We start from the raw sequence: 20810 nt of genomic DNA, 5'->3' as shown, positions 1-20810 counted from the left end.
GCTGGACCTAGCTGCAGGGGCCTCTGGCCTTTGTCAGCTTTCATGGTCTGATGACCCAGCAGTATTTGGACAGAGTGCTCTGCTGGATGGGGCAGTGGAAAGGAGCTGGGGTGGCATTCTTCTTCTGCCCCTTCCTGCATCTGTGACCTTTAACTTCTTTCAGTGTCCTCATCTGTGAAGTTGAGAATGAAAAATTCCTGCTCCAAGCTGGGTGCTGTGGCTCACACCTGTAATCCCAACATTTTCGGAGGTCAAAGCAGGAGGATCACTTGGGGCCAGGAATTCAAGACCAGCCTGGACAGCATAGCAAGACCTTGTCACTACAAATAATTTTTAATAAATTAGCCAGGCATGGTGGTGTGTGCCTGTAGTCCTAGCTACTCGGAAGACTGAGGCTGGAGGATTGCTTGAGGCAAGGATTTGAAGGCAGCAGTGTGCTGTGATCATGCCTGTGAATAGCCACTGCACTCCAGCCTGGGCAACCTAAGAAGGATCCTCTCTCTTTAAAAAAAAAAAAATCGGGGTCGGGCGTGGTGGCTCACACCTGTAATCCCAGCACTTTGGGAGGCCGAGGTGGATGGATCACCTGAGGTCAGGAGTTCAAGACCAGCCTGGTCAACATGGTGAAACCCCGTCTTTACTAAAAACACAAAAATTAGCTGAGTATGTTGGCAGGCACCTATAATCCCAGCTACTCAGGAGGCTGAGGCAGGAGGATCGCTTGAACCTGGGAGGCGGAGGTTGCAGTGTGCCAAGATTGCACCATTGCACTCCAGCCTGGGCAACAAGAGTGAAACTTTGTCTCAAAAAAAAAAAAAAAAAAAAATCCCTGCTCTGTCTAAGACAATCAATAGACTTGTTCTGGGGGTAAGGAAAGAATGTTAGAGAAAATGACAGACTCGAATATGATACTAATATGTGATTCTCCTGTAAAGTCCTGACGAGCCTCAGTCTTAAGACAAGTTTCTGGCTCCTGGTTCCTGTCTGACTCTCCTGCTTTTCTATTAGAAGCTTAACTGATTAAGAATCTCCTATGAAGTTTGTTGTTGAGACTAAAGGTATTTCTTCTTTAACTCGAGAATTGTATCAAATCAAGTAGGAGCAGAAGTGATAGCAAAATACAGGATTCCAGCCTTTGGGTTTGTGGAAGGAGAAAAGATACTAAAACAGAATATGCTCAACTCTCAGGTAGCCAAATACATTACTTAACTGGGTGCAGAACATAAACACTGAATTTCGTAAGGAAACCAGCAAGTGTGTTAAGGCATTGGAATGTTAACAGTGACTCCAAAACCAGTCATTTGGGTGATAAGAAGCTGCACAGAAATGGTAAGTAGCATTCGAAATCTTGAAGAAGTATACAGAAATGCTAATGGCATTGAGCTCTCCATCGGGAGCAAGTAGCCCTTCCTTTAGGAAGCCCCTGTGAGTCGAGAGCAGCAGTCAGCCTCCTTTGAGGAGGGGGCACTGACAATGGCCCTTCACTGGGGGCTAACCCAAGGGGAGCCCTAGGCTCTTAACAGAACCTCTGCAGATGGCGTGGCCTCGATGAGCACATACCCTCCCCAGAGTTGCCTGTTCCTGGTCGAGCAATAAATAGACCACGTTATGCTGCTGCAGGGGTGTTGAGTTAAAGCAAGTCCTGCTCAGGCCTTAGATGTAGAAGAATTCTTTTTAAATAATGTTTTTTAGTAGCTTTATTGAGATATATTCACGTACCATACATTTCACCCATTTAAAGTATACAGTTCATTGGTTTTTAGTGTATTCACAAAGTTGTGCAACTATGTGTTAACTTTTTTTTTTTTTTTTTTGAGATGGAGTCTTGCTCAGTCACCCAGGCTGGAGTGCAGTGGTGCTATCTCGGCTCACTGCAACCTCCGCCTCCTGGGTTCACTTCGTTCTCCTGCCTCAGCCTCCCAAGTAGCTGGGACTACAGGTGCCCGCCACCACACCCAGCTAATTTTTTTGTGTTTTTAGTAGAGACGGGGTTTCACCGTGTTAGTCAGGATGGTCTCGATCTCCTGACCTTATGATCCGCTCGTCTCGGCTTCCCGTGGTGCTGGGATTACATGTGTGAGCCCCTGCGCCCAGCTGATAACTTTTTTTTTTTGAGACAGAGTCTCGGTCACCCAGGCTGGAGTGCAGCGGTGTGATCTCACCTTACCACAACCTCTGCCTCCCGAGTTCAAGCGATTCTCCTGCCTCAGCCTCCGGAGTAGCTGGGATTACAGGCGTGCGCCACCTTGCCCAACTAACTTTTTTAATTTTAGTAGAGACAGGGTTTCGCCATGTTGGCCAGGCTGGTCTCGAACTCCTGACCTCAAGTGTCCACCCTCCTTGGCCTCCCAAAGTGTTGATATTACAGGCGTGAGCCACCGCACCCAGCCTCATAACTTTTAAAATTATAAGTCTAGTATATGGTTGCTGTAGATAATAGTAAAATGCAGAAAACTACGATGAATCTTTGAATAAATTTTGTACCTGTATTTGGGTTTTTTTCTTTTCCATTTATATTTGTTAAAATATCAATTTTTTATTTTTATTTTTATTTTTATTTTTTTTTGAGGGAGAGTCTTGCTCTGTCACCCAGGCTGGAGTGCAGTTGTGCGATCTCAGCTCACTGCAACCTCCACCTCCCAGGTTCAAGCAATTCCCATGCCTCAGCCTCCCGAGTAGCTGGAATTACAGGCATGTGCCACCACACCTGGCTAATTTTTGTATTTTTAGTAGAAATGGGGTTTTACCATGTTGGCCAGGCTGGTCTTGAACTCCTGACCTCAGATAAACCACCCACCTTGGCCTCCCAAAGTGCTGGGATTACAGGCATGAGCCACCGTGCCTGGCAAAAATATCAAATTTTTAATTTATTTTAATTAAACTATAATTTGGATTTTAGTCATAGTAGTTGCCTTCCTCACGTATACAATATGGAAAAGTATCTACTAAAATGGAGTTAGGCCAGGCATGGTGGCTCACGCCTGTAATCCCAGCACTTTGGGAGGCTGAGACAGGTGGATCGCCTGAGGTCAGGAGTTCGAGACCAGCTTGGACAACATGGTGAAACCCCATCTCTACTAAAAATACAAAAATTAGCTGGACGTGGTGGCAGGCACCTGTAATCCCAGCTACTCAGGAGGCTGAGGCAGGAGAATCGCTTGAGCCCAGGAGGCAGAGTTTGTAGTGAGTTCAGATCATGCCACTGGACTCCAATCTGGGCAACAGAGTGAGACTTCGTGTCAAAAAAAAAAAGGAGATAAGTGTCAAAAAAAAAAAAAAAAAAAAAAGGAGATAAATGGCCTCTTAGCTACCTCACATTCACAAACAAGCACAGCTTTTTTTTTTTTAATTTTTATTTTAGGCTTGGGTGTACATGTGCAGGTTTGATATATAGATAAACTTATGTCACGGTTTACCTATATAACTGTTGTGGAGATTATTTTGTCATCCAGGTACTAAGCCTAGTACTGATTATTTTTTCTGCTCTTCTCCCTTCTCCCACCCTCTACCCTCAAGTAGGCCCCATTGTCTGTTCTTCCCTTCTTTTTTTTTTTTTTGAGATGAAGTCTCGCTCTGTTGCCCAGGCTTGAGTGCAGTGGTGCAATATCTGCTCACTGCAACCTCTGCCTCCCAGGTTCAAGCAGTTCTCCTGCTCAGCTTCCCAGGTAGCATGTACCACCACACCAGGCTAAATTTTTTTTGTACTTTTGGTGGAGATGGGGTTTCACCATGTTGGCTAGGCTGGTCTCTAACTCTTGACCTCAGGTGATTTGCCTGCCTCAGCCTCCCAAAGTGCTGGGATTACAGGCGTGAGCCTGTTGTTTCCTTTTTTGAGCCCGTGAGTTCTCATCATTTAGCTCCTACTTAAAAGGGCGGTATTTGGTTTTCTGTTCCTGCATTAGTTTGCTAAGGATAATGGCCTCTAGCTCTACCCATGTTCACACAATGGGTGTGACAAAGATCATGACAAAGACATGATCTCATTTCTTTTTATGGCTGCATAGTATTCCTTGGTGTATATATACCATGTTTTCTTTATCCAGTCTGTCATTGATGGGCATTTAGGTTGACCCACTTTTTACTATTGTGAATAGTGCTACAGTGAACATTTGCATGCATGTGTCTTTATAGTAGAATGATTTGTATTCCTCTGGGTATATACCCAATAATGGGATTGCTGGGTCGAATGATAGTTCCCGTTTTTAGCTCTTTGAGGAATTGCCACATTGCAAAACAGAGCTTTAAAGTTTGTTTTTATGCCTTCTGGAAGTGAAATTCTAGAAACGTAAAGAACAAATATGAAATAACATTCCTTTTGCACTTTTGAGCCATCCGTCAGTCAAGAGAGGCGACCTTTCCGGGGAACCCAGCAGCTTTCAGGGGGTACCTGGGAGCCCAGCCTTTGGGGGCCATGGGCAGGCCCCCCACTTACTCATTACTTGGGTTTGGAAGGGTTGGAAGCTCCAGCTGAAGTTATGTTAGACTTGTGCTTAACTAGGGAGACAGGTCACACATACCAAAACTCACAAAAACAAAAGTGCCAGTTTTTGTCACAGAAGGAGATTCCCGTATGTTCCAGAAGTTCCTGTTGACTTATCGGCCAATTGAATGTTAATCCCTCAGAAGACAGGTCTACATGGAAAGTCATGGTACCCATCACCAGACAGTTTTGGGTGAGCCTGGAATCAATGAGAGCTTTAGTTGGGGGACTTAAATGTCTAACAACAGCGAGACCCACCACGGGATGCCCACTCCTGCTTTTGCTGCCTCTCTTACTCATTTCTCGATATCCTTTCTTCTGACATGGTTTTTCGTAAGCTCTATAAATTACCCCTCATTGGGCTGTAATAAAGTGCTTGAATTTCCTGTTCCTGCTCTGAGAATATTTTATCTTTTCGGTGACTTCTGTACACACTGAATCTCATTTATTAGGTATTTATTTTATTTAATTCTCAAAGTTTGAGGGTACTCTGTGGTCACCCTGATATACTGCCTAAAGTATGTTTACAAAGAAGTCAATGCAGAATTATTCATTAGGAAAACTAGTGATTTAAACCGTAAGTGTTTTAATCATATTAGGACCTCCTCCCCACCCCTCCCTTTTTTACAAATAGAGACCGGGTCTTACTATGTTGCCTAAGCTGGTCTTGATCTCCTAGGCTCAAGTGATCCTCCTGCCTTGGCCCCCTAGAGTGCTGGCATTACAGGTGTGAGCCACCAGGCTTGGCCTTGTATTAAAACTTCTTTATCATTTCATCCTATCCCTTTCAAGGAAGTTCAGAAAAAAGATTAAAGCTTGAAACTCAGAAAAATAGTATAAACAGTTTCTAGTTGGCTCATGCCTGTAATCCCAGCACTTTGGGAGGCTGAGCGGGTGGATCACGAGGTCAGGAGTTCAAGACCAGCCTGGCCAAGATGGTGAAACCCTGTCTCTACTACAAATATAAAAATTAGCCAGGCGTGGTGGTGGGTACCTGTAATCCCAGCTACTCGGGAGGCTGAGACAGAGAATTGCTTGAACCCAGGAGGCAGAGGTTGCAGTGAGCCAAGGTTGTACCACTGCACTCCAGCCTGGGCGACAGAGCGAGACTCCACCTCAAAAAAAAAAAAAAAAATAGCTTCTAGTTTAAAATCTCAAATGCAAGTGCTGATTTATTGAGAAATTTTTTCCTTAGTAGTCTTCCCTAGAACAGATTATAATTAAAAGTTAGTTTATACCGGCTGGGTGTGGTGGCTCACGCCTGTAATCCCAGCACTTTGGGAGGCTGAAGCAGGTGGATCATGAGGTCAGGAGGTCAAGACCATCCTGGCTAACACTGTGAAACCTGTCTCTACTAAAAATATAAAAAATTAGACAGGCCTGGTGGCATGCACCTGTAATCCCAGCTACTCGGGATGTTGAGGCAGGAGAATCACCTGAACCCGGGAGGCCGAGGTTGCAGTGAGCCAAGATCCCACCACTGCATTCTAGCCTGGGCAACAGAGTGAGACTCTGTCCCCACCCCCCAAAAAAAAAGTTAGCTTATACCTTAAAAATTAGGTTTACATTTAGGAAAATTTCTCCTCTCTCATTTTTTCAGTCTATGTATTTAAATATTTATGTGAAGAATCCAGCAACAGTGTTAGGATAGGGGGGTTGTGGGTTTGGGACAGTGTTAGATTTATCATATTTTAAGTTAAATGTTCAGGAAACAGATCCCCTCCACGGTGTCATCCTAAAGCAGGCCTCCTGAGTCACCTGCAGCGGTGGTGATGTTCTGTTTCCTGGGAGCCTCTGCGCCAGTGGCTTTTACTGTGGCAGCCTCTCTCAGGAAGGTCCTGCACTACATGCAGGCCAGGTTGGTAGATGTGGCAAAGCCATCAGAATGAGGTGTTTGATGCAGAATAAGAGGGGCTTACATCTGATCTGAAGGAAAAACGTGGGCCTTCTGCAGTACTCGACATTAGGACTGTCATCTGTGGTTTGCCAGGCCAGTGACGCTCATAACCATGCTCCTGACAGACACCAGGGGCTTGGCAAGGTAGCCTGAGAGGTGGGTGGTTGGTTGGTTTCTACAAATGCAGAGAAATTGTAGACTTTTTACGGTGTTAACTTTTTGTCTTATTAATCTTTTTTAAAATCATTGGTGCCTACTTATTAATGCATGAACAAAGAGCAATTAACAAAGCACCCAAGCCAGCACGTGGCTTCTTGTTTACATTTTCAACGGCGTGGTTTTTACATTCAGACACGATTTACATATGTTTTTCCTCATATAAATTGTTCTTAGTTCATATGTTTTTCCTCATATAAGTTGTTCTTAGTTCATGTGACAGAATTAAATGTATCCCTATATATCAAGGTATTCTAAGACTACCTTCAGGGACCATTTGTATAGTTCATTACTAGAAGTTTCTCTGAACATGTAGAACACTGAAAAAAAGTATTTACATTTTTTGGGACAGAGTTTCACTCTTATTGCCCAGGCTGGAGTGCAATGGTGTGATCTCGGCTCACTGCAAACTGCGCCTCCAGGTTCAAGCAATCTCCTGCCTCAGCCTCCCCAGTAGCTGGGATTACAGGCATGCGCCACCACGCCCGGCTAATTTTGTATTTTTAGTAGAGATGAGGTTTCTCCATGTTGGTCAGGTTGGTCTTGAACTCCTGACCTCAGGTGATCCTCCCACCTTGGCCTCCCAAAGTGCTGGGATTACAGGCATGAGCCACCGTGCCCAGCCAAAATAAAAGGTATTCTAGGCTGGGTGTGGTGGCTCACACCTGTAATCCTCGTACTTCGGGAGGCCAAGGCGGGTGGATCACCTGAGGTCAGGAGTTCGAGACCAGCCTGGCCAACATGGCCAAACCCCATCTCTACTAAAAATACAAACATTAGCTGGGCGTGGTGGTGGCCACCTGTAATCCCAACTACTCGGGAGGCTGAGGTAGGAGAACCACTTAAACCCAAGGTGTGGGAGGAGGTTGCAGTGAGCTGAAATTGTGCCACTGTACTCCAGCCTGGGCGACAGAGCAAGACTCTGTCTCAGGAAAAATAAAAAAGTATTCTACCCCAAAATCCACCCTGGAACCTTGGAGAATTGGTGTAAAAGGGACAAATGACTGAGCCAGTTGGAGAACCAGTGGCTTGAGGGAGCCTTAGCGGTAAACAGTGATTTTGGAGCCTCTTTGGGTCTAACCTTGGAAAGTAAAATCTACTAAGTTATGATCTGCTTTGTATGCTAGAATACTCAAAATTTATTTGTGGAAACATCCAAATTATTTTCTAAGAGACTAGCATGTAACAGCTGAAGTCAAAGAAGGGCTCTCTGCTGCTGGCAAAATCCAGGAAACCCTTCATTCTCTGGGTGATTTAGATTCAGGTCCATTGCTACAGCCTGTTGGCAAACTGGCTGGATCTAACTCTGGTTTGGATTGTCAGGTAGCAGTGTCTAGGTACTGGAAAGAAGTTAAAGAGAAGTTGATTCTTCCTTTGTTAAAAAGGTTAAAAACTCTCAGTCAACATCTTATTTTGATATTTGGATTTTTACCATAGGAATATCCAACCCTTACAACCTTCTTTGAAGGAGAAATAATCAGCAAAAAACACCCTTTCTTAACTCGCAAGTGGGATGCAGATGAAGATGTTGATCGGAAACACTGGGTGAGTAAATCTGATCTGCGCTGGGTCATCCAGGGGCTGCTAGAGAATTGAAGAAATGCTGGGAGCCACAGACCTTGTCCCTTATTGAGGATTACTGGGGCTTTGCAGCCAAGTAAAAGGTTGCACTGCACACAAACCTCAGTTGTTCCATCTTCCTTATGAGGAGAGTTTAAATACAATCTGTCCTGCTGCTTAAATAGCAAATGGTTGTCTGATGATAGCAACCCCAGAGTTCTAGCCAGAACTCTGCTCAGCTGTCAGAATCTTAAGAGTGTCCCCCATCCTTCTCACCTGTTTGTCCATCTTCTGTCCACTGTTCCTTTCAAATCACCTCTGCTTGGGGAAAACCCTGTGAAACGTGCAATGACGACCTCCGGCTTCGGGGCTGGCATGAGATGGAGATGATGTTGTGGGAATCTGCCCTCCCGCTGGCTTATCAGGGCAGAGCCACATCATTTCTTTTTATCCTGGCTCCTGACAGACAAGTATAGTCCTGTCTTAAGTACACCACTATAAATCCTGTTGCCCCCCTTTTTAACTGTCAAGTGTAGAGCATTCTCACTCAGCGGTAGTGAATGCTTCAAGACAACTCAGAGTTAGTGTCCTGGGATCTTTTCATTTGTTGTCATGTAAGTACCGTGTCTTCAAAAATCAGTTTCTCGGATGGGCGCGTTGGCTCGCGCCTGTAATCCCAGCACTTTGGGAGGCCGAGGTGCACCGATCACGAGGTCAGGAGATCGAGACCATCCTGGCTAACACGGTGAAACCCCGTCTCTCCTAAAAATACAAAAAATTAGCTGGGCGTGGTGGTGGGTGCCTGTAGTCCCAGCTACTCTGGAGGCTGAGGCAGGAGAATGGCGTGAACCCAGGAGGCGGAGCTTGCAGTGAGCCGAGATCGTGCCACTGTGCTCCAGCCTCAGCAACAGAGCGAGACTCCATCTCAAAAAAAAAAAAAAAAAATCAGTTTCTCAACCTGTCTAATAGCCTTTTGCTTTAGTTGACCATGGTGATGGTGAATTTTTGTTTAACATTGAAGAAGTTCAATGGGTTTACCCTCCATAAACCGACCAGAAATGGCTGTGTCAGTAGCAAAGATTCTAAAACTCGTTCTTCCCATTGCCTCTCACACCTGGATATCTAAACTCTCCCCTGGTTCTGGCACAGCAGTCTGTGGAGAGAACTCCCGCAGACCCTTGTCTTGAGTTCACCTCACTAGAGATCAGTTGCTTTGCTTACTAATGTTTTTTATTTTTTTATTTTATTAAAAAAAAAATTTTAGAGTTGGGGTCTTGCTCTGTCGTCCATGCTGGAGTGCAATGGCATGATTATAGCTCACTGTAGCCTCAGCCTCCTGGGCTCAAGTAATCCTCCCACCTCCTCACCCTGAGTAGCTAGAACTACAGGCATATGCCACCACACCCAGCTCATTTTCTTTTATTTTTGCAGAGACAGAGTCTCACTATGTTACCCAGGCTGGTCTTGAACTCCTGGTCTTAAGTGATCCTCCTGCCTTGGCCTCCCAAAGTGCTGGGATTATAGGTGTGAGCCACTGCACCCAACCTGTTTTTTTGGTTTTTCTTTTATGGGGTTTTTGTTTTGTTTTGTTCTGTTTTGTTTGGTTTTGTTTTGAGACAGAGTCTCACTCTGTCACCCAGGCTGGGGTGCAGTGGCGTAATCTCGGCTCACTGCAACCTCTGCTCACTGCAACCTCCGCCTCCCAGATTCAAGTGATTCTCATCTCTCAGCCTCTCAAGTAGCTGGGATTACGGACGTGCGCCACCGCGCCTGGCTAATTTTTGTATTTTTAGTAGAGACAAGGTTTCACCATGTTGGCCAGGCTGGTCTTGAACTCTATGCCTCAAGTAATCACCTGCCTTGGCCTCCCAAAGTGCTGGGATTACAGGCATGAGCCACCATGCCCAGCCCCAAGCTGTTTTTCACTTGAGTAAAAAAAGGAGATCTATGAAATACTGAAGTTCAGTTAAATTTAAATTTAAACTTGAGCTTTTTAAAGCGTTTTTTGAATTCTATACATTTTGATTGTTATAGCAAATGGACACTAAAAACTAGACAGTCATCTGTGTCTCTCTGTGATACAAGAGAATGCACAAGACCTGAGTATCCAGAAGGTTGGGGGAGCCCAAGTGGTGTATGCAGGTGCTGGGCACCAGCAGGTGGAGTTGGAAGGGCTCCCTGGTACCATCTGCGCCCACCCTTGCCCAGGGCTAGGCTCTTCCTGCATGGCTTGCTGCCTCACGAGATGGCTCCTTCCTCTCCTGTACAGCCCCAGAGTAGAAGGTTCTTCCTTGTAGTAAACCACAGCCTCTCTCCCATTCAACCCTATTTTCCATTTCATATTGGTCCTGCAAAAAGCAAAGTCTTTGAGGCCCAGTGACACTCAGTTTTAGGCTAGGTTGACTACAAATTAAATACTTGGAAGGCAACTCTGAATTTTCCCATTGACTTCCATTAGAACATTGGAAGATATCTGGGTCTGCAGACTCTGCTAGACTGGATTGAAACATTTTGGGTGAGAGAGGAACTAAGAAGGCCACCCTTGGTACTGGCATGTGAGGTGTGGTTGAGCCAGGGAGCTGAACCTATGGAGTGCCTCCTCCTCCAGCAGTTTGTGGCTGCTTTTGTAGTACTCAGCATTTCCCCTGACTTTCACCACTCATGGAGGACTCCCAGGTTCCCACATGGGACTCCTGGAGCTCTGTACTGCACCTGGGTTTGTCTGAGATTTACAATTTCTAATACACTTCACCTAGGCTGTCATTTTTTCATATAAACTAGAATCAGAGATATTGTATTGCATCCTCAGATTTTCCTGAGTGGTATTTAAGTTGCTATTATAGTGGTACTATAAAGTCAAGATTCCATATATTCAGTCTACATAGGATAAAAATGTCTATGTGACACCAGGAGTGGTGGCTCACGCCTGTAATGCCAGCACTTTGGGAGGCCAAGGCAGATGGATCACCTGAGGTCAGGAGTTTGAGAACAGCCTGGCCAACATGGTGAAACCCCATCTCTACCAAAAATATAAAAATTAGCCAGGCATGGTGGCGCACGCCTGTAATCCCAGCTATCAGGGAGGCTGAAGCAGGAGAGTCACTTGAACCTGGGAGGCGGAGGTCGCAGTGAGCTGAGATCATGCCATTGCACTCCAGCCTGAGCAACAAGAGCAAGACTTTGTCTCAAAAAATAATAATAAAATAAGTCTATGTGACAAAATCTATGACTTAATATCTCTGTATCTTGATTTTTTAAAGATGTTTTCTTATCAAATTAATACATGTTTATTTAAAAATATTTGAAAAAATAGAAAAGCTGGAGGAAAAGGAGTCATCTGTGGCAACACCTAAAACTAAAATAGCTGTTAACCTCTTCCTGAATCTCTTTTGGGTATACAGTGTATACTTGTTTTTTGTCTTTTTTTAAAAAATGGGATCATAAGATACAGTTTTGTAACCTATTCCTAATCTCCTGTTGTAAATGTAGAGTCGGCCCTCCATATATGTGGGTTCTGTATCTGTGGATTCAACCAGCCACAGTTTGAAAATATTTGAAAAAAAAAATTGCATCTGTACTGATGATATATAGATTTTTTTTTTTTTTTTTTTTGAGACAGAGTCTCACTCTGTTGCCCAGGCTGGAGTGCAGTGGCACAATCTCGGCTCACTGCAAGCTCCACCTCCCGGGTTCACACCATTCTCCTCCTCAGCCTCCCAAGTAGCTGGGACTACAGGCACCCACCACCACACCAAGCTAATTTTTTCGTGTTTTTAGTAGAGACGGGGTTTCATCATGTTAGCCAGGATGGTCTTGATCTCCTGACCTTGTGATCCGCCCGCCTTGGCCTCCCAAAGTGCTGGGATTACAGGCGTGAGCCACCACACCCAGCGGATGTATAGATTTTTTGTTCTTGATATTTTTCCCTGAACAATACAGTATAACCACTATTCACTTAGTATTTACATTGAATTAGGTATTATAAGTAATCTAGAGATGCTGTGAAGTATAGGGGAGGATGTGTGTAGGTTATCTGCAAATACTGCACTGTTTTATATCTGGGACTTAAGCATCTGCAGATTTTGGTATTCATGGGGGTCCTGGAACCAATCCCTCACAGATATCAAAGGACAAGGCTATCACGTGTTTCTAGTGTCTACTTAGTGAGCTGGCCCAAGCCCCTAGATCATACAGAGACACAAGCTTCACAAAGCCCTCTTCTCTGAGGCTGGGCAGGCTGTTTCTAAGCTGTTCTGCATGGCTCTTTTTGCCACTTAGGATTTACTTGCAGAGGTCTTCTCATTAATTGTTCTTAGCTTTCGTCTGTTTATTTTGTCCGTCTGTTCACCATTCCCAACCTTTGGCCTTTTCCTCAGCCATGTTAACAAGGCAGGTGTAGGGCAGTGGGGCCTCAGCTGGAGTCCAGGTATCTGCCCCAGGGTTGAGTCTGCATTCACTAGGGTGACCATAGGGCCCCATCTGTTACTTGGCCTTAGCTGCCCTTTTGGGAGCTGCGTCCCCAGCTGTCATGCCTTGGGAAGGTGAGTTTACCTGGGCACATAAGCATAGTTCTGAGAGCAGCCTCTCCTTCTCTCAGTCAATCAGCACACTCTCTTTTCTGCTTTCAGGGCAAGTTTCCGGCTTTTTATCTGTATGCAAAATCATTTAACTCAGATGACTTTGATTATGAAGAGCTGAAGAATGGAGACTATGTCTTCATGAGGTGGAAGGTAAGGTCCCACCAGGTGGCCCTCCAGACTCCCAGAAAGCCAGGCCCTGTACTGCACCTACATATCCACTCTAACCAAGAGCTCCCCATGTCCAGTGCTCGTCACAGCTGGTTGTCATGGCAAAGTCTTCATGGCAGGGTCTTTGCACACCTATAAAAAGTAGGCACAGATCCAGGGCACGCACTGGTTAACTGCTGATGTCCCAGACAGCTCCTCCTCGCTGTGCTTTTGGTGGGTAGCAAGTGGATTCGGGCCTAGGTGGCCGCCACTAACGTTGTCTTCTCCCTTTCCTTTCTCCCACCCAAGAATCTTGTTGAACCCCCAAGTTGAATCACTCCAAGTGTTCTGTGGATTCAAGGCAGAGCCAAACTTCCTTTGAATTTAGTCATCAGTTGTACCCAGGTCCCTCTACGGGCTTAAACACCGTCTGTGGGCCAGGTCCCCTCCACCACATCCTTTTCCCAGAACTCAGGAAAGTCTCACCTCCTCTACTTCCCTCCAGCTTAGGAAATGAGGGACCAGGAATGGGACATGGGTTTTTAACTCAGCAGACCTCAGAGAGCCCCACCTGACTGACTTGATGGATTGGCTTTTAGCTGCGAGGTCATTTGTGCTCCCTGCTTTGATAACGTGATATTTACAGCCCCAGAATAGCAAAATCAGGAAGGCAGTTTGTTAAATAACTTTGAGAACATATCAACCCCTAGTCCCCAGTCTGTAGGGAAAAAGTTGTTTTATCTTGAAATCTTGCCAGCTTTCATAAAGATGAATCATTTTGAGTTGCCTTTCCCGGTCCTTACTTTGCATCGCTAACCACTTTAAGAAGTGGGTATCGGCCGGGCGCAGTGGATCACACCTGTAATCCCAGCTCTTTGGGAGGCTGAGGCAAGCAGATCATGAGGTCAAGAGATCGAGACCATCCTGGCCAACATGGTGAAACCCCATCTCTATTAAAAAATACAAAAAATTAGCCGGGCATGTTGGCGTGCCCCTGTAGTCCCAGCTACTCGGGAGGCTGAGGCAGGGGAATCACTCGAACCTGGAAGACGGAAGTTGCAGTGAGCCGAGATCACTCCACTGCACTCCAGCCTGGTGACAGAGCAAGACTCCATCTCAAAAAAAAAAAAAAAAAAGAAATGGGCGTGGTGACTCACACCTGTAATCCCAGCACTTTGGGAGGTCAAGGCAGCCAGATCACGAGGTCAGGAGTTGGAGACCAGCCTGGGCAATATGGTGAAACCCCATCTCTACTAAAAATACAAAAATTAGCCAGGTGTAGTGGTGCACGCCTGTAATCCCAGCTACTTGGGAGGCTGAGGCAGGAGAATCACTTGAACCCAGGAGGTGGAGGTTGCAGTGAGCCAAGATCACACTACTGCACTCCAACCTGGGTGACAGAGCAAGACTCTGTCTCACCAAAAAAAAAAAAAAAAAAAAAAAAGTGGGGATCACCACTCTTCCAGTAGGTTGCCAGATGCAGAGAGTAAACAGGGAGCAGTATGCCCATGAGCTTGCCATCTAGTGGGAAACATGTCAGCTAAACAACCTGTTAAAGGAAGTTTATTGTTTGACTTTTATTTTGTTTGTTTTGAGATGGAATCTCTCTTGCCCAGGCTGGAGTGCAGTGGCACAGTCTTGGCTCACTGCAACCTCCATCTCCTAGGTTCAAGCAATTCTCCTGCCTCTGCCTCCCGAGTAGCTGGGACTACAAGTGTGCACCACCACGCCTGGCTAATTTTTGTTTTTTTTGTTTGTTTGTTTGTTTTTTGAGACAGTCTCACTCTGTTGCCCAGGCTGGAGTGCAATGGTGCAATCTCGGTTCACTGCCTCCCGTGTTCAAGCAATTCTCCTGCCTCAGCCTCCCAAGTAGCTGGGATTACAGGTGCCTGCCACCATGCCCTGCTAATTTTTTGTATTTTTAGTAGAGATGGGTTTTCGCCATATTGGCCAGGCTGGTCTTGAACTCCTGACCTCAGGTGATCCACCCACCTCAGCCTCCCAAAGTGTTGGGATTACAGGCTTGAGCCACCACACCCGACCTGAATTTTAAAATTAATTTTAAAAGCCATAATTTTAGAAGTTGAATAAGGAATGGGAGAGTGTCTTAAATTTGTTTAAAAAGCAATGGACTTGTTTTGCCTCCAAAGAATGTCTCAGGGTGGCTCATCTGTGGTCCTTTAGTAGACCACCTGAGGCCCTGGAGCTTCTGACCTCATCTCTCTGGGAAAGTAGGTGCCAGGACCTGGGTTTCCAGCTTTCAGCTCCAGCAGAGGTGGCAAGCTTGCCTCTCTCCTAAGGTCCCTGGTAAAGAACAGTACCGTTCTGACTGCTTTTCACAAGGCGTCAGGCTCTTGGAGGGGGTGTCACAGGGGCTACTGGCAACTGCTCTGCACTCAGAATGGTCCACAGACCTACAGAAGCGACTCACTGTTCTAGATGTTGTCAAGCATCTGGTGACAGTTCTGAGAACTGGAGCAGAAACTTAGCTCTTCCCAGGTTGATTGTCTGTGGTCTCTGAAAGATAGAAAGGCAGGCAGACAGGCAGGTGAGTAGGTATTGATTTATGTATTAGATGTTCCGACCATGGTCCTTCTCTGAATTGCTGATCCTAGTGAGCTCAAGACACAGTTTGTCACTTTAGTATATAGAATACTCCAGGAGCACATGGACACTTTTCAGAAGTCAGGCTGAGACCCCACGGGCCTGCCATCACCCAGCAAGTCTAGGTTAGACTATAAGAACGTATATTTTTCTCGAGTGGTCCTTAGAACCCCCTGATGCTTAACAGGAAGACCCCGTGGGTGGTCAGAGAATGCTGTCTGTTACTGACCCTCTTCATCTGTGTGCAGGAACACTTTCTGGTCCCAGATCACACGATCAAAGACATCAGTGGTGCTTCTTTTGCCGGGTTCTACTACATCTGCTTTCAGAAGTCAGCAGCCTCCATAGAGGGCTACTACTACCATAGGAGTTCAGAATGGTGAGGACCCCTGAGGACAGAGGCCACGGGGAGGGCTTGCTGCCCAGCTGGCTCTCCCTTGGCTCATCAAACCCAAAAGCAACATCTTAGCCTGTCTCTGTATAGATTCTGTGCTTTATTTGGATGCTGAGAGCTTATTTCAGTGATCTCAGTTGCTCATAATAAGGCCTTATCCCTATGCACAGAGCAGAGTAAATGAGATGAAAATGAAGTATGGGTGAAAGAACTCATTTCTAAGCACCCTTAAGCAATACTGTATTTTTGGCAATGTTTATCTCAATCTTGCTGGTTTTTATTTAATCCTTGCAAATTGAATTAGTAACTAAAATGTGAATTGATCCAGTGGACAATGTGAATTTTGCTGTCAGCAGCTTTTTAAATTTTGTGGCTGCATTCCTTAGAGTTGGTCCGACATGCACTTGATTTAAGGCTCGTGACCTGGGGGCCTGTGAGTGGACAGTCCTGCCCAGTGTGTCACCAACAGTAAAGGACTGAACTCTGCCTAAATGCTAACTTTTGCCACCTGTTGAGGGATTCTCCTGCCTCCTTGCTGCTTTTTAAGCACCTTGCTGTCCCTGGAGGGCAAACCAGATGATAAAATGCCTGATTTCCTCTCTGAAGGCAAAAATTCTTTCTTTCCTTTCCAGTATTTCACACTTTGTTATATGTGAAGTGATCCCACCCTAGACTCCTTGTTCAGTGGTAACGAAATTATATCTGCAAGTAAATGCCAGCCCTGTAGCCACGATTTTTAGGCTTTCAGTAATGGTTTTCATGCAAGTTTGTAAAGCTTTTTATAATCCTTTTTTAAAAATTACAGCTGGCCGGGCGCAGTGGCTCATGCCTGTAATCCCAGCACTTTGGGAGGCCGAGGCAGGTGGATCACGAGGTCAGGAGATCGAGACCATCCTGGCTAACACGGTGAAACCCTGTCTCTACTAAAAAACAAAAAATTAGCCGGGCGTGGTGACAGGCACCTGTAGTCCCAGCTACTTGGGAGTCTGAGGCAGGAGAATGGCGTGAACCTAGGAGGTGGAGCTTGCAGTGAGCCGAGATCAGGCCATTGCACTCCAGCCTGGGTGACAGAGCAAGACACCGTCTCAAAAATAAATAAATAAATAAATAACAGCTTTGGTCCGGGCACGGTAGTTCACGCCTGTAATCCCAGCACTTTGGGAGGCCGAGGTGGGCAGATCACGAGGTCAGGAGTTCGACACCAGCCTGGCCAATATGGTGAAACCCTGTCTCTACTAAAAATACAAAAATTAGCCAGGCGTGGTGGTACGCACCTGTAGTCCCAGCTACTCAGGAGGCTGAGGCAGGAGAATTGCTTGAACCTCAGAGGCAGAGGTTGCAGTGGGCCAAGATTGCACCACTGCACTCCAGCCTGGGCGACAGAGTGAGACTGCATCTCAAAAAAAAAGTGTACAAGTCAGTGATCTTTCGTATATTAATAGAGTTGTCTAACTATCAATTTTAGAACATTTTCATCACCATAAGAGGAAACCCCATACTCTTAGCCATTATCCCAGACTCCTTATCCCCTCTGAGCCCTGGGCAACCACTAGTCTTTCTCTTACATATGTATAGATTTGCCTATTCTGGGTATTTTATATAAATGGAATCCTACGAAATATGGCCCTTGCTTCTGGCTTTTTTCACTTAGCATAATGCTTTGAAGGTTCATCCGTGTTGTACCATGTATCAGAACTTTTTTATTGCCAATTAATTTTCCATTATAGGTATATACAACTTTTTTTTTGAGACAAAGTCTTGCTCTTGTCCCCCAGGCTGGAGTTCAGTGGCATGATCTCGGCTCACTGCAACCTCTGCCACCCGGGTTCAAGCAATTCTCCTGCCTCAGCCTGGGATTACAGGTGTGAGCCACCATGCCCGGCCGGTATATACAACATTTTATTTATCCATTCATTATTTAGTGGACACTTAGATTGCTTCCATTGCTTAGCTCTTGTGAATAATGCTGCTGTGAACATGGGTATATCTGAGTTCCTGCTTTCAATTCCTTGGACATATACCTAGGAGTGAAATTGCTAGGTCATACAGTGTTGCTATATTTAACTTTATGAGGAACTGCCAAACTGTTTCCCACAGCAGCTGCACCATTTTGCATTCCTGCCAGCGTGTATGAGGGTTCCAGTTTCTCCACATCCTCCCTGGCACTTGTTATCATGTCTCTTTAATTATAGCTACCCTAGTGGATGCGAAGCAGTATTTCATTGTAGTTCTAATTCGCATTTTTTTTGCCTAATGCATATTTCTTTCCTGATAATTTGTTTTTGGTAAGAAATAAGCCGCTTTTTCCTACGTTCTTCCACACTCCTATGTGAAACAAGTAGGGGAGAGCCAACATGTTAGACATTGACTCTAAATGTGCCCAAGGTTGTCATCCCAGCGTGCAGATTGTCTGCCTCTATTTCTCCTCCCTCTGCATGACTCCCTGGAGCACCTGCCAACAGGGGAGGCAAACACCTCAGATATCACTAATGTTTTCCAAGCTTAATACTGTACCTAGGAAAGTGAGAAAATTTAAATGAAAGGTAAAATACAGTTCAAGGCAGTAGTGAAATTAATTTTTCTACGCTTTCTTTAGATACCATGAGAATCAGTTTATGCCTATGCTAGCCATAAAGTTCTTAGGATATGACAGCCTGGCATTACATGCTACAGCAGGAGAGGGCAGAGCAGCAGGTGAGGTTAGGGCTTGGGCGTGGGTCTACATCTTCTCCCAGAGCTTATTGAGGTCTCATTTTTATAAAACATACCATAGTTAACTTCATGATTAGAGCAGAATGAAAAAAAAACATTCATCTTGTGCATAGTTCAGGGGGATTAACCAAAAAAAAGAAAGAATGAATGAAATCAAACTAGGTTCAACTTGAGAAATAGAAAATGAATGTGCATTTCAGTCCAAGTATGTGACTTGTCAGGTGCTCTGGTTTTTGAGGCGTTACTAACGTCCTTTGCTCAGGGTGCATTAGATGACTACCTCCCATTTCTGTCTCCTCCCCCTTGCAGGTATCAGTCCCTCAATCTAACCCATGTTCCTGAACACAGTGCACCCATCTATGAATTCCGGTGCCAACGGTTCAGAACAGCAACCAAATAAAACTGAACTTGGCAAAAAAGAACTTTGCCGAGAAAATTGTGTACCTGCCAGAACCAGGAGAAGTATGTTCCTGTTTCTTCACGAGCAGACTCGCATTACAAAGCATGAATGTTAACCCACAGAATCCAAGGAGCATGGCTGGCCCGTGGGGCAGGTGGAGGGAGCAATCTTCGTTCTTCCTCCCCTCAGTGGCAGTTTGGTCTTCAACTGTTTTTAAGCTACCTTAAACGCACTTTTCCTTCCTGCACAGCTAACTTCTACATCACTGAAATGCCCATTCCTTCCTCCGTCCCACCTCCAGCCGAGTAGAAGGTCTGCTCCTGGATCACCCTCAGCCTTGGTGCTTAGTGGTCCCCAGGCCCTAGACCCCCACCCCCCGCCAGTTGCTTTGTCTGGTAGCTCAAGAGAAGGCAGAGCCCCAGCACCTCTGTGCCCCCCAGAGCTCTGTGCAGGGAGTTGGCCAGCTGCCGCAGCATCGGCCACCAGCGACACAAGAGGTGGAGGCCCCGGTCCCTGCTGGGCTGCCTCAGTCTTCAGTGCCGATTGTGTCACGGGTCAGCGTGTGCTGCTGAACCCTATACTGTTAACAGTGCAAAGCTAGTGAGTGGCTGTCAGGTTCCCTGGGCCTGCCATCAGGGATCACTAAATTTAAGGCTTCCAGATCCCTGGCAGGAACAGATTCCAGTCCTGCTTACTCAGTACATTTGCTCCAAACTTTTGAACTTGAGGGCAATACTAAACTTAAAAATAAGAGTTTTTTTTATTACAAAATTATTTTTATGGTCCCTTTAACGAGGACCCTATGGCAAATGCACAATTATTCAGAATTACATTTTATCGTTTTCACATTGAAAACAGCAAATGTTGACTTAGTAATTTTTATATCGATATCTATATGTATATGTATATTTAATCAACCAGCAGTTTTGAAACTAGTCATCCTGGTACAAAAGTTTTGCAGCATTGCCTAAATTATAGTGCTCAACACAAGAACTGTTTTTGGGGCCAGTTTAGCATTTGTGCCTCCTCCTTTTGCTACTCAAAACAGCAGTGCTTGGCGGCAGCCTTCCACGAGGCAGAAGGGGTCGTCGTTCTCTGAAAACAGTGACTCTGAAATGTTGGGACAGGGGAAGGGGTGGGAAACATGAACATGCTCAAATAACTCGAGGCTCACGTGCCAAAGTGTGTGTGTGTGTGTGTGTGTGTGTGTATGGTGTTTTGTTTTTTCAAATGTTTAAAAAGCTTAATAGGTTGGCATCAGTTGTAGCCCACAAACATGGGTAGGGCTTTGGGGAATTGACATTTTTCTGGTGATTTATAAGACTTACTCTGAATACAAGAGGAAAAGCTTTAAAAACAAGATTGCATCATAACCCCCAGGAGCAAAGCAACCTGGAGGCTGCATATCCACGGGCAGGCAGCATAAGAGAACGTGAAGCCCTTCAGTAAGACGAGACAAGCAATGGGAAACCTTTTCTGTTCTTAAGAAGTGACTTTAATTTTATTGACATACGTACTGTATGTTACTGAGATTGAATGTTAGGGGAGGCCTTAAGGGAGAGGTATTTGGGAAAGTAGCCAGTGGCACTTGTGATATCTAAAATCTGTTATCCCAGGACTGTACAGAGGGGCAACCCACCCATTCAGGAAGGTCAGGGCTTTGGAACCCTAAAAAGCTGGCCCGATGACTTAAAGGGAAAAACAGTTCATTCCCAGAGATGAGTCAGAACAGTCTCCTCAATCCTGAAATTCAACAAGGCATCAGAAGGGCTGGCTGTGGTCAAGCCCAGCTGCTCTCATGTGAGGAGATGCTCACTGTG

The 20810-nt window shown here is 45.4% G+C and overlaps 1 protein-coding gene across 2 annotated transcripts; it reads left to right on the top strand.

Moving 5' to 3' along the window:
- Nucleotides 1-1158: 1158 nt before the first annotated feature.
- On the top strand, nt 1159-20302 carry LOC129462837 (glucose-induced degradation protein 4 homolog). 2 transcript variants are annotated; one of them, XR_008650965.1, is made up of 6 exons: nt 1159-1329; nt 8031-8138; nt 12782-12883; nt 15733-15863; nt 18475-18572; nt 18900-18946. XR_008650965.1 is itself a non-coding variant. In XM_055243273.2 (5 exons), exons 1-5 carry the CDS (start codon nt 1273-1275, stop codon nt 18988-18990), a joined length of 489 nt encoding a protein of 162 aa, XP_055099248.1. In that variant the 5' UTR covers nt 1169-1272; the 3' UTR covers nt 18991-20302. The 2 variants fall into 2 exon arrangements, 1 of the variants encoding a protein (XP_055099248.1); XM_055243273.2 differs by lacking the exon at nt 18475-18572 and having other exon boundaries at nt 1169-1329; nt 18900-20302.
- Nucleotides 20303-20810: the final 508 nt, after the last annotated feature.

The sequence above is a fragment of the Symphalangus syndactylus genome, chromosome 14 (assembly GCF_028878055.3).
Source record: "Symphalangus syndactylus isolate Jambi chromosome 14, NHGRI_mSymSyn1-v2.1_pri, whole genome shotgun sequence".
Taxonomy (NCBI): domain Eukaryota; kingdom Metazoa; phylum Chordata; class Mammalia; order Primates; family Hylobatidae; genus Symphalangus; species Symphalangus syndactylus.
This window is presented reverse-complemented; position numbering and strand designations above follow the sequence as displayed.